Source organism: Oryctolagus cuniculus, chromosome 12, assembly GCF_964237555.1.
Source record: "Oryctolagus cuniculus chromosome 12, mOryCun1.1, whole genome shotgun sequence".
Taxonomy (NCBI): domain Eukaryota; kingdom Metazoa; phylum Chordata; class Mammalia; order Lagomorpha; family Leporidae; genus Oryctolagus; species Oryctolagus cuniculus.
Window position 1 is genome coordinate 73,247,462 of NC_091443.1, and position 14,159 is coordinate 73,261,620.

The 14,159-nt window shown below is 39.7% G+C and overlaps 1 protein-coding gene across 4 annotated transcripts in view; it reads left to right on the forward strand.

The window, feature by feature from the left end:
* USP8 (ubiquitin specific peptidase 8) overlaps nucleotides 1-14,159 on the forward strand; it is a 144,577-nt gene that overhangs the window by 114,441 nt on the left and 15,977 nt on the right. For all 4 annotated transcript variants that reach the window (XM_070054175.1, XM_051822004.2, XM_070054174.1 and 1 more), the window contains 4 exons: nucleotides 1,024-1,186; nucleotides 3,842-3,986; nucleotides 4,271-4,494; nucleotides 11,184-11,768. In XM_070054175.1, the coding sequence (XP_069910276.1) occupies nucleotides 1,024-1,186; nucleotides 3,842-3,986; nucleotides 4,271-4,494; nucleotides 11,184-11,768 (1,117 nt within the window). The remainder of the gene's footprint in view (nucleotides 1-1,023; nucleotides 1,187-3,841; nucleotides 3,987-4,270; nucleotides 4,495-11,183; nucleotides 11,769-14,159) is intronic.

Here is a 14,159-nt window from a genome sequence, read left to right on the forward strand (position 1 = left end):
AATGCTGTGGAGATGAGAATGTCAAGTGTGTGTGTGTGTGTGTGTATTGAGTGGGTCTTAAAATCTCAATTTAGGGAGGCCTTACAGAGAACCCATTAGCAAATCTTGAAACAGTAAGAGAAATAAATGATGCAGTGTCTGGGTTCCAGACAGGGGACAACATGAGCAGAGGCCCCTAGGCAGGAGCACACCTGGATAAACCAAGAATAACAAGGACATTAGTGGCTAGAGCAGAGATAGGGAACAAGTAGGTGGAGATGAGGACACTGAGGTAACAGAATTGTATGGGGCAGAGGGAGACAGTCCAGGCCATTGTAAGGACTTTAGCTTTTATGTGAGCAAAAGATGAAGCGAACAGTGCACTTTTAACACTGATGTTTCCCACAATTAATGATATACAAGGCATCTTAGCAAAGTAGCTATGAGCATGGGCATGAGCCAAATCGCCTCAGTTTTAATTCTGGTCTCATTTAACAGCTGTAATCTTGGGCAAGTTTCTTAGTTACCTCATCCCCATCTATAAAAATGGGATAATAATTTCCACCTTATAGGATCGTTATGAGAATTCAATGAAAATAAAACAGAATAGTGCCTGGCGGGCATATAGTAAACACTGTATGTGTTAAACAGACATTTTGCTATTTGATTAACTATTGTCTGTAGAGGTGTAAGAGAGCTGAAACAAGAACCTTACGCAGCTACTCCTGCAGTTGTTTACATGTGGCAGAGATGCTCAGATGACTGTCTCTTCTCAGTTTTGCCCCCTCTTTTTAAAGCAGAATGGAATTGAGTCTACTTGTTTAGTCTATAATTACTGAATTCATAATCCAACATTATGCAATAGTGAAGGGGTTAAAAATTAGGCTGTTCAGTATTTTAATATATAGTGCGACCTTAGAAAGCAATCTACTTAAAGTTTGCTATGAAATGGTATAGACTTTAGAACAAAACTTAGTGTCTTACAGTAGTATATTAGGACCGTTCGTTGATTTTTGCCCCAATACAAATGTTAATACATTTCAGAGTCACTGCTAGTTGGATTGAAGCAAACCTCCCAGATGATTCTAAAGACACATGGAAGAAGAGGGGGAATGTGGAATATGTGGTACTTCTTGACTGGTTTAGTTCTGCAAAAGATTTACAACTTGGAACAACTCTACGGAGTCTGAAAGATGCACTTTTCAAGGTTAGCAAGTTTCCTTCTTAGTTTGCTATAATTGCAAGCCTTCTCTGATTGTTAGAAAGGCATGTTGACACATTTGGAGAAGCACAGATCCTGAAACTTGTGTGCGCTGACCATGGAATCATGAAGAGCTGTTGTGACAGCAGTGACATGAAACCTTTTGAAAGACAGCTATTTGGATGCTATTGGGATAATTTCTGCAAACCAAAAAAAAATAAAAAAAAAAAAGACATGTTTACTAGTTGTTTATCTTAAGAACCAAAAGATAAATCATGCTGTGATTACAGAATTTTTTAAAATTAAAATTTTAAATCACCAGATAAACTGGTCTATGTAAAATATATTAGAATTTTCAGAAATATAATTTATCTGAATCTTTTTAAAAATTAAACTATAAAATGTAAAGGAAAAGGAAGAAGTCACCCAGGAAAAAAAGATTGATACATTTGACTTAATAAAATAAAATCTTAAATGTGAAAAAATATCAGAAGATCAGAAGACAGAAGGCATAAAAATATTTGCAACAAATATGACAGTGGCTTAAAACACCTGGCATCCAAAGAGCTTTTACAAATAACTAAGAAAAATAATTAAGATAAAATAATAAAGTAACTGAACATAGACAGAATGAACAGAAGAGGAAATGCAAATGTATGTAACCATAAAAAACGTTCAGCATCACTGATATCAGATAAATACAAATTAAAATGAGTGCAATTTTTACTGATCAACAGAATTTTTAAAATGTGCTGTTTAATTTATTGTATTGTTAGTGACAGCATTGAATGATGATAAACATAAAACACAGTAAAGGATCAGTTGATAAGAACATTGTTCTCTAGTGAGACCATCTTAAAATCTCAAAACAATTTATGCTTTAAAATAGAAAATCCAGAAATATACACAAATATGGGTCTATGTCATGAAACTGTCCATATTCAGCTGGCTTTGACCTATAGAAGTATTAATTTTATAAAGTTCAGCCTAAGATATAGTAAAGGTGACATAACAAATCAGCAAAGAAAAGATGGTTTGAAAAGAATGGTTTTGGCACAGCTGGCTAGCCAAAAAGCAACAGAAAATAGATCCCTACCTTATTTAAGTTTAGACCAAATGAGATCCCAAATGGATCAAAGATATGAATGTATAGACTGAAACAGTGAACTACTAGAAGAAAGCATTTGTATTTCAAATTTTGATCCCAAATCAAGATCCCATAAGGAAAGTTAATACATTTAACTGTGTTTAAAAAACAAATCAAGAAAATAAAAATAAAAAAAAATGCTTGTGACACATCTGACAAAAATCTGTTTGCCCTAATAGAGTGCATTCACCATTTACTAAAACAATAGCAATTATATCTGTAGATTAATGAGCAGAGCATAAGCTTATTTTATCTGGGGGCTGACATTGTGGTGTGATGGGTATAACCACTACCTGCAATGCTGAAATTCTGTGTGTACACTGGTTTGAGTGCTGGGTTGCTCTACTTCTGATCCAGCTCCCTGCTAATGTGCCTGGGAAAGTGATAGAAGATGGCCCAAGTGCGTGGGCACCTGCCACCCATGTGGGAGACCTGGATAGAGTTCCAGGCTACTAGTTTCGGCCTGGCCCAGCCCCAGCTGTTGTGGCCATTTGGGGAATAAACCAGCAGATGGAAGATCTCTTTTGGTGTCTCTCAGTTTCTCTCTCTAAGTCTGCCTTTCAAATAAATGAATCGTTTTTAAAATAATAAGTCTTATGAGAGACCAATATAAATGGCTGATGAACTTACGAAAAGGTGTTCAGTTGCATTAATAAGTAAATGCTAATTAAAACAAGATAATGTTTTATGTCCACTAGTTTGGTAAAAACTTTAAAGATTTAAAGTGGACATTCTCATATATGTTGGTTAAGTGTATAAATTTGGTATAGCATTTATGAAGGACAATTTGACCTTCTCTACCAAACATTTAAACCAGGAATGTTTCTTCTAGGAAATTGTCTTAAAGAAATACATAAAAATATATTTTAAGTGATCATTTCAAAAATAAGCAGTATATATTGAAAACCTTAAAATGTTCATGTGCATTGGCTTAGCACCTAAACTTCTGGAAGTTTTCCATGAGGAACGTGATTGGTTGTATGCATGTGAAGGACCTTTGGTGTTTATCTCAGTATTGCATATAATCAAGTTGGGGAAAAGTGTTCAGTGATTTAATTTTGATGTGTCTACATATGTGTGTATAAAATGGAACATTACCTAGTTACCACAAATGATGATATATACCTAATTAATAAGAGTTGTTTATATAAAAGAAAAGCAGCATCATAAAGCTTCATTGTTTTCTAAAAGTAAAGTTAAACATTCATCTGTGTAGAGAACTGCCTGTAAGGAAAAACTCCAAAATGTTAAAGTGACATCTCGAGGTGGTGAGGTTATGGGTAATTTATTTTATATTGGTTTATTTATGTTCTAATTTTTCTTCTAAGGTAATAAATTGTGGATTTTAAAAACCTGGTCTCAACTAAATGTTGAATTTTGAAATCAATTCTCATTCTTTCATCTTTTAAAATATAAATCTTGCCTTCAAGAGAGTGATTTTACAGTTCAAGTTTTTTGTGTTTTTAGCTGTTGAGATTGCTGCCATATTAAATTACTATTTCCTTATTTTATAGTGGGAAAGTAAAACTGTCCTGCGCAATGAACCTTTGGTTTTGGAGGGAGGCTATGAAAACTGGCTTCTTTGCTATCCACAGTATACAACAAATGCTAAAGTCACTCCACCCCCACGAGGCAAGAATGAAGAGGTGTCTATTTCATGTATGTATGTGAAAACTGTTTAAATTTGCTTCAGTAAAAAATAGATCTTTTTCATTTTTAGTGTAATATTTCTTGGTTGTATGTGCATTTGTCCTATTAAATAGCAACTTGTTATTAGGCATAAAAATACAAGATGTCCATAGCCTGTAAGAACATTTTCTTTGAAACTGTTGTGATTATCATTCATTTAGTTTGCATTAACTGTCACATAACAAGCATGGGAAATGTTAAACAATGTCTGTGGTTTGCTATTCTTAAAAGTTACTATTCTTTTGGGATTTTAGTGGATTTTACTTACCCTTCACTGGAAGAACCAGTTCCTTCTAAAGTTACTGCCCAGATCCCACCTCCTCCTGTAGAAGTAGATGAGAGTATAGAATTGATAAATGATCAAGATGGAAGAATGGGACCACTGCATATATCAACTCCAGGTGAACCAGTTGCTGCTTCCAAAGCGGATGTTTCACCCATAATTCAGCCAGTGCCTATTACAAAGAATATTCCACAGGTATGTTTCTGATTTTTCAATTTTATTTTAGTTTTATTCTTCTTTCGTTTCAATATTATGTTAAATATGTATGGTATAAAAACTTCTCATATCCTAGAAAGAAAAATGTCAGATGAATTTGTTTTGGTACTTTGTTTTTTAAGATTTATATTTGTTTGAAAGGCAGAGTGACATAGAAAGATCTTCCATCTACTAGTTCACTCCCGATATGGCCCCAATAGCCAGTGTGGGGTCCTAACTGAAACCCATGCAGGAACACTATCCAGGTCTCCCCCGTGAGTGGCAGGAACTCGAGTACTTTGGCCATCATTCCCTGCTTCCCACATGCATTAGCAGGGAGCTGGATCAGAAGCAGAGGAGCTGGGGCTTGAACAGGCACTCTGACATGAGATGGACCTGCTGGACATGACCTGCTGGACCACAATACCTACCCCTTGATAACTTTTCTGTTATAAAAAATTTTCATGGTAATTCAGCCCTGTTGCCACAACTATATTAGAATAGATAACTCAAAGAATTTCAAGTCCAGCTAGTGGTCCAATTACTACCAATAAAAGATTTGTTATTAACCACAATGAAAAATTCATAGAATGCAGTCACCACTTGGACCCCATCCCCCACCCTCCCAAAGCTAACAAAATCCACAGATGTTCAAGTTCCTGATGCAAAAATGTGTATAATCCACACACATACACCTGTATACTTTGAACCATCTACAGATTATATATAATACCTAACATATTGTAAATGCTGTTATGCCATATTGCTTATAGAATGACAAATAAAAAGTCGGTATTTTTTCAGCATAGACACACTTTTTTCTTTCCTTTTATTTTTGATACACCATTGGTTGAATCCTTAGATGTGAAAACCATGGGTACAGAGGGCTTACTATGTTTTTCCAAATGGTTTGGCTTACATATGAGAGAGGTATAATGTTAATAGTTTAAGATTTTATTTATATTTATTTGAAAGAGCTACAGAGAGAAGGCAAGAGAGAAATCTTCCTTCTGCTGGTTTACTCCCCAAATGGCTGCAATGGCCAGGGCTGGGCCAGGCCAAAACCGGCAACTAGGAGCTTCTTCTGGGTGGCAGGGACCTAAATACTTGGGCCATCTTCCACTCCTTTCCCAGGCACATCATCAGGGAGCTGGATGGGAAAGGTGGCAACCAATACTAGAACCTGTGCCCATCTGGGATGTTGGTGTCGCATGCAGCGGCTTTACCCACTACTACAGTGTTGGCCCCAATATTTTGGTTTTTAACACAATATGTAGTTCCATTTCCTTAGAGTGTGACACACATATATAACAGGAGTACATGTTAATTATTTTAAACCTTTAAATAACCAAGAGATTACAATTTAAAAAGTGCAGCTTTTTTCCTCTTCATTAGATTTTATTTAAAGAAAGATTAACTAACACTCCCTTTGTATTCCCCAATAAAATGTTTTATAATACATTTTTAATTTTTTGCCTAAGTATATTTAAACAGTATTTCACATTTAAAGTGGGTGACATTTGATTTGTGGAACAGGCTGTGAACAGAAAATTTGGTACTTTTTTAATAAAATGATGTAATTCATTTCTTCATTTTAAAAAATCTTTTAATATAAGTTTTTTTTAAAGATTTATTTATTTGAAAGGCATAGAGGGAGAGAGAGAGAGATCTTCCATCCACTAGTTCACTCCCCAAATGGCTGCAGCAGCCAGCTGAGCCAGTCCAAAGCTAGGAGCCAGGAGTTTCTTCCAAGTCTCCCACATGGGTGCAGGGGCCTAAGCACTTGAAACATCTTCCACTGCTTTCCCAGGTGCATTAACAGGAAGCTGGATCAGATTTGGAGCAGCCAGGACTTAAACTTGCTCCCATATGGGATTCCAGCACTGTAGGCAGTGTCTTTACTCACTTTACCACAGTGCTGGCCCCAGTATAAGCTTTTTAAAAAATTTACATTGCTGTATTACATTTCAGCTTAATACATTTGAACCCTAATCCTTGTTGTATCTCAACATGTCTTTCTGAAATATGTACAATTTGTCAGACACATTTTGAGGTTATTCCATCTGAAGGTTTATAAATATGAATAAGACATGGATGTTGTCTGATGTTTAGGAAGGAAGTCCTGTACAAAATCAACCACAGCATAATGCAGAACATTTCATTTTTCCTGCTGTTCACTAGAACACAGAGCAAGGAGAACATTTCTAGCAAAGAGAATCTGGGAGGTCTTCATGGAGTTGGTGATTTTTTTTAATCCGGGCTTTAAGAGTTCAGTAGGATTTGTGGGTGTAAGAGACAAAAAATTGTATGAGATAAGGCATAGAGCATGTTCTGATAGTGGTGATCAGTTTGTTTTTGATTTTTATCTATTTATTTGAAAGGCAGACACAGAGAGAGTGAGAGACAGAGATCTCCATTCCCTGGGTCACTTTCCAAATGCCTGTAAGAGCCAGAGGTGGCCTGGCCTAAAGCTGGGAGCTAGAAATTCAATCCAGGTCTTTCATGTGGGTGTCAGCAACCCAACTACTTGAACCATCCCCTGATGCCTCCTGGGGTGTACGTTAGCAGACAGCTGGAATTGGGAGCAGAGCTGGGACTTGAACCCAGCTACTGCCATGTGGAATATGGGCAACCCAAACAGCATATTTATTGTTGTGCCAAATACCCATCCCTACTGATCATCTTTCGATATGTGTCGGTGCAGTTCTCTTGGAGAGGAGAGTGACTGACAGTGGGTAAGGTTGGAAAGATAGATAAGAGGCATCAAGAGAGATTTGGATCAAATTTTAATTTTGTCCTGTAGACACAAGGAAATGAATAAAGAATTTTTTTTTAAGATTTATTTACTCAGAAAGGCAGAGTTACAGAGAGAGAGAGAGAGATCTTCCATTCTCTGGTTCACTGCTCAAATGGCCACAACAGCCGAAGCTGGGCCAGTAAGAAGCCAAGAGTCAGGAGCTTCTTCTGGTCTGCAGTGTGGGTGCAGGGGCCTAGAGACTTGGGCCATCCTCCGCTGCTTTCCCAGGTGCATTAGCAGGGACACAAACCAGCGCCCGCATGGGATGCTGGTGCTTCAGGCAGCGGCTTTACTCACTATGTGACAGTGCCAGCCAAACTAATAAAGAGTTTTAAACTTAAAAGTAGCTATGCTGGGCTCACTAGGCTAATCCTCTGCCTTGCAGCACTGGCACACCAGGTTCTAGTCCTGGTCGGGGCGCCGGATTCTGTCCTGGTTGCCCCTCTTCCAGGCCAGCTCTCTGCTGATGCCAGGGAGTGCAGTGGAGGATGGCCCAAGTACTTGGGCCCTGCACCCCATGGGAGACCAGGAGAAGCACCTGGCTCCTGCCATTGGATCAGTGCGGTGCACCGGCCGCAGCGCGCCGGCCACAGCGGCCATTGGAGGGTGAACCAACGGCAAAGGAAGACCTTTCTCTGTGTGTCTCTCTCTCTCACTGTCCACTCTGCCTGTCAAAAAATAAAAAAAAAAGAAAGTAACTATGCTATTTTTTCAAGCTTTTTTTTTTTTTTTAATTTATTTGAGCAGTAGAGTTACAGAGAGAGAGAGAGAGAGAGAGAGAGAGAGAGAGAGAGAGAAAGGTCTTCCATCTGCTGGTTTGCTGGTACATTCCCCAAATGGCTGCAGTGGCTGGAGTTGGGCCACTTCGAAGCCAGGAAGTTTTTCTGGGTCTTCCACATGGGTGCAAGGCCCCAAGCACTTGGTCCATCTTCTACTACCTTCCCAGGCAATAGCAGAAAGCTGGATCAGAAGAGGAGCAGCCGGGACCTGAACCAGCGCCCATATGGGATTCTGGCGCTACAGGTGGAATCTTAGCCCACTACACCATAGCACTGGTCCCATAACTCTGCTTTTAAGATTGGGGAAAATGGATTGGGCAACCAATATTTGAATGTAAACATTTATTTTGGTTCCTGCTCTACTTTTTATTATTAATCTCATTTTCACAGTGGTCCTTACTTCATTCTCAAATACATAAGGAAAAAGGAATAGGTTTGCTTTTTTTTAAAGAGAAAAGGCAAAGGAAAGAATTTTTTTTCCTTAACTTTGCTATCTAGTGGAAAAATACAAAAATCATTTTTTAAAAAGATTATTTATTTATTTGAAAGAGAGAGTTTCATTTGCTGATTCACTCCCCAGATGGCCACAACAGCTGGGAGGCCAGACTGAAGCCAGAAGTCAGAGAAGGTGAACAGGCCAAGAAGGAATCCCAGCTGGGCGTAGGGGCCCAAGCACTTGGGCCATTCTCTGTTGCTTTCCTAGGTGCATTAACAGGGAGCTGGATCGGAAATGGAGCAGTTGGGTCTTGAACCAGTGCCCATATGGGATGCTGGCATTGCAGGCGGTGACTTCACTTCCTACGCCACAACGCCAGCCTGCAAAATTCATTTTGTAATATCACTACATAGATTGTTTTTTGCAGATGTTCTTCTAAGTTCTCATTTTTGCTTCAGTGTACTGTATTATCAAGAAATGATTTTAGGTCACTTCTCTATGGGATGGAGTGAATATATGCTATTAAATTGAGATGATAAACATTTAACTCATTAAATCCAGATTTTTTATTTTAACTTAAAGGAAACTAGTATTTTATCTCCTATGAAAAGTGATGGAATATTTTGTTTATTTCCTCAGCATCACGTTTATTGACTATGTCAGGCACAGTTTCTATTCTTTTTAGAGCTTACATTCTAGGAGGGAAAAAAGCTGCTTTTTTTTTTTTTTAATTAGAAGGATTTATATATTTATTTGAAAGGCAGAGTTACACAGAGGAAGCAACAGAGATCTTTCATCTGCTGGTTTACTTCCCAAATGGCCATAAGGGCTGGGGCTGGGCCAGGCAGAAGGCTGGAGCCAGGAGCTTCATCCTAGTCTTCCACATGGATGCAGGAGCCCCAAGCACTTGGGCCATCCTCTGCTGCCTTCCCAGGCACATTAGTAGGGAGCTGAATTGGAAATGGAGCAGTCAGGGCTCAGACAGACACTCAAGGGATGCGGGTGTTGCAGGCAGCGGCTTAACTTGCTGCACCACAGTGCTGGTCCTAGAAAGGGCAATTTCAAACAAGTAATTATGGTTACTACTTAATATTCTAATAATGCTAGGAGGGCAAGGAATAGGAATTATGAGAGCATATGTTGGGGGGATTGGCTAGTTTAGGCTTCAGAGAAGTCATTTTCTGAGGGAGATATCAGCCAAGACCTGATGGTGTAGTGAACATCATCTATATAAACAGCATATGTAAAGTTGGGAAAGAGTGTGGCATCATTGAACCCCCCGCCCCCAAAAAAAGGGCACATGTGGCTTGTCTATAGAACAGTAATAAATAAGAACAGAAGTAGGCCAAGTTAAGGGACTTTGTAGAGATTTTAGATGTAATCTTAGTGGGTGTCAAAGGTTTTAAGCAGGGCTCAGGAACATGATCAAATTGGTTAAAAATAGTTTTCTGGATAAAATGTGGAGAAATAGTTTAGAAGAGAACAAGAGAAAAGATGGGCATCTCATTAGAAACTGCAGTGTTGCTGAAAGAGGTTGGTGGCATGGTCTGAGCTGGTGTTAGTGGAGATAGACAAACAAGAGTACTTCAAGAAAATCATAGGAAATGCAATTATGAAAACACTATTGTGTTTAACAACCCCTCATCTCTTAGTGTTATAAACTCCACTTGGCTGGCGCCGCGGCTCACTAGGCTAATTCTCCTCCTTGCAGCGCCGGCATACCAGGTTCTAGTCCCAGTCGGGGCGCCGCATTCTGTCCCAGTTGCCCCTCTTCCAGGCCAGCTCTCTGCTGTGGCCAGGGAGTGCAGTGGAGGATGGCCCAAGTACTTGGGCCCTGCACCCCATGGGAGACCAGGAGAAGCACCTGGCTCCTGGCTTCAGATCAGCGCGATGCGCCAGCCGCAGTGCATCGCCGAAGCAGCCATTGTGGGGTGAACCAACGGAAAAGGAAGACCTTTCTCTCTCTCTCACTGTCCATTCTGCCTGTCAAAAAACAAACAAACAAACAAAAACCTCCACTTAAAACTGATTAAAGTCTCATTCTTCTAAAAAATTAAAGAAAGAAAAAGAAAACACTATGCAAACCCCAAATAAACTTACCCTTAGATAAATCCATTTTTTTATGAAGTTTCTGAAGTGCCCTGATACAAGGAGGAAAGTCATCAGATGGCAGTATGGGAAGAACATACCCTGGAACTGTGCATTTTCTGATCTGTGCAACTATTTGGGAAGTAGTTACCTATATAAAGATCATGTTTATGGGAGGAACTCAAAAATTCAGTTCTGATCACACTAGATTTGAGATACATGTGTGGCATTCCTCTGGAGATAGTGAATAGGCAATTGGGTTTGTAGAAATAGAACTGAAATCTAGGCATGCCTGCGTCTAGATTTTTTATTTTAAAATAAAGACATTACTAGCTCTTCCACCTGTACATGAACAAATGATGGTGAATGAAAGTGTTGAATTAAGATGGAGTACCCATGGTGTTTGGCGATCTCCCATTTGAGCGCTACCTTACGAGAAATCCTTACATTGGGTAATTTACAAATAGACATCTGGCAGGTGTTGTCTTCGTGTGACAACAGTTCTTCTATTATAACTGGATTTCAGGAATTTGGGGTTACTACCTTGAACTTTGACAAAAGTGTGTTTGCTCTGATTTTGTATCTTTAGGTTGATCGTACTAAAAAACCTGCAGTCAAATTGCCTGAAGATCATAGAATAAAAAATGAAAAAACAGACCATGAGCAACAATCTCCTCAGAGTGGAAAAGTTGTTCCTGATCGTTCCACCAAGCCAGTCTTTCCCCCTGCGTCTGCCATGTTAACAGATGAAGAAAAGGCTCGTATTCATGCAGAAGCTGCTTTTCTAATGGAGAAAAGCAAGCAAGAAAAAGAACTTCGAGAAAAGCAGCAAGAAGAACAGAAAGAAAAACTGAAGAGGGAGGAACAAGAGCAGAAAGCCAGAAAGAAACAAGAAACTGAAGAAAATGAAATCACAGAAACCCAACAAAAAGCAAAAGAAGAAATGGAGAAAAGAGAAGGTGAACAGGCCAAGAAGGAAGATAAAGACACCTCAGTAAAGAGGAGCAAAGACGTAACAGGGATAAAAAGACAAAGTAAAAGTGAACATGAGACTTCCGATGCCAAGAAATCTGTGGAAGACAGGGGGAAGAGGTGCACAACTCCAGAAGTGCAAAAGAAGTCGACAGGAGATTTGCCCCCAGCATCTGTGACAGGAGATTCAAGTGCAGGCAAGGTAAGCAGAAACAAACAGTAGAAACTGCCAACTCAGTGAAGTCAGATGTGTATAACAAGAGAACACCAGCCTTTTACTCTGTTTTTGTGGTTGAATAGTACTCCATTGTGTCACATTTTCTTTATGCATTCACCTGTCTTTTATAGCAAAGTGGATGCAATTGGAGAACACAGACAAATACCACATGTTCCCCCTCATATATGGGAGCCAAACGAAAAACAGAAAACTCAATCTGAACATAGAGTGGTGATTACTAGAGGCTGGGAGGGTTGTGGGGAATAGAGTGAGTTTGAATGTGGGAACCAAATCGGAGTCAGATCAAAGGAGTAAGTTCCGAATGTTACACAGCATAGTGGGGAGGCAGAGGTTCATAATAAGCTAGCATATATATTGTGTAAACAAAGACAAGAGAGAAACTCTAAGCCTCCAGTCACAAAATAATGTCAAAGAAGGGGAAATATGGATTACCGTAACACTGTATACATGTGTTAAAATATCATAGTGTGGCTGGTGCCGCAGCTCACTAAGCTAATCCTCCGCCTGCGGCGCCAGCACCCTGGGTTCTGGTCCCAGTTGGGGCGCTGGATTCTGTCCTGGTTGCCCCTCTTCCAGTCCAGCTCTCTGCTGTGGCCTGGGAGTGCAGTGGAGGATGGCCCAGGTCCTTGGGCCCTACACCTGCATGGGAGACCAGGAGGAAGCACCTGGCTCCTGGCTTCGGATCAGCGCAGTGCGCCGGCCGAAGCAGCCACTTGGGGGTGAACCAACCGAAAAAGGAAGACCTTTCTCTTTGTCTGTCTCTCTCATTGTCTAACTCTGCCTGTCCAAAAAAAAAAAAAAAAAAATCATGGTGTAACCTATAAATATGTATAATTATTGCTAATAAAGTATTTTAAATGTAAAAAACACCAGAGGCTTTCCATAAATAGTGAAATATTATGAGTAGGTATCTAGGGGTGTTGCACTGATCTGTCCACATTTGCTTACCAACTCTCCTTTGAGACCAGTAACATGCATTTATGAACTGACAGGTTTGAATTGCTGTTTGTAAATACAATCTATGTTTAGTAATTGAGGTAAATGACCACATTCTTTTTTACATTTGATGTATTATTAACAAAAGACTAGAGTGAAATAAAACCTTCCTCTCGGTATGGAGGAGTCAGATCACAATATTTGTAGCATGCGTGTCTGCTTAAAATGTTTAAGATCAATGGCATCTGACTGCTCTAACATTCACATTTGTGTACAGTGATTTTTTCTTTTTGGTTGAGTCTTTATTTTTTGTTTATTTTTAAAATTTACTTATTTATTTGAAAGGCAGAGATACAGAGGTAGAGGCAGAGAGAGAGAGGTCTTCTATCCGCTGGTTCACTCCCTAGATGGCTGCAATGACTGGAGCTGGGCCGATCCACAGCCAGGAGCCAGGAGCTTCTTCTGGGTCTCCCAAGTGGTTGCAGGGGCCCAAGGACTTGGGCCATCTTGTACTGCTTTCTCAGGCCATAGCAGAGAGCTGGATTGAAAGTGGAGTAGCCAGGTCTCAAACCGGTGCCCATTTGGGATGCCGGTACTGCAGGTGGGCTTTATCTACTATGCCACGGCGCCAGCCCCCATTTTGTTTCTTTACCAAATAATGTTGGCAGTAATCCAGTTAATGCTGTCTTTTTCTGCCCTTGGCTGCACACCAAAAACAGATTCTCATAATTTTAAAAACGTATTTCATATTTTCTTGTTCTACAGTCTAAAAATACGCTTTTCTTTTTTCTCCAGTATGCAGCTACCAATGCTTTTTGCTTTTTAATAATAAATAGGTTTTCATGATAGAAGTTAGATAGAAATGGAAGAAACATTTTTTGGTGGTATAAAGATGATTTGTGGGGGCCGGTGCCATGGCACAGTAGGTTAATCCTCCGCCTGCGGCGCCAGCTTCCCATATGGGCACCGGTTCTAGCCCCGGCTGCTCCTCTTCCAATCCAGCTCTCTGCTATGGCCTGGGAAAGCAGTAGAAGATGGCCCAAGTCCTTGGGCCCCTGCATCTACTTGGGAGACCAGGAAGAAGCTCCTGGCTCCCAGCTTCAGATCGGCACAGCTCCAGCTGTTGTGGCCATTTGGGGAGTAAACCAACAAAAGGAAGAGACGTTTCTCTCTGTCTCTTCCTCTCACTGTCTAATTCTACCTCTCAAATAAATAAATAAAATCTTAGAAAAAAAAGATTTGTGATCAAAAGTTAAATATCTTTACAAAACATGAATTTCTGTATTTCTCAAGCCACAGTTCGGGCATATAACCATAATTAATAATTCATATTAATGCCACACTTATCAAGGAAACAACTAACTGGTAACTTCTACTACAAAAATAAAGCATGAGCAAAAGCCTTCTAAGCACTCAAAA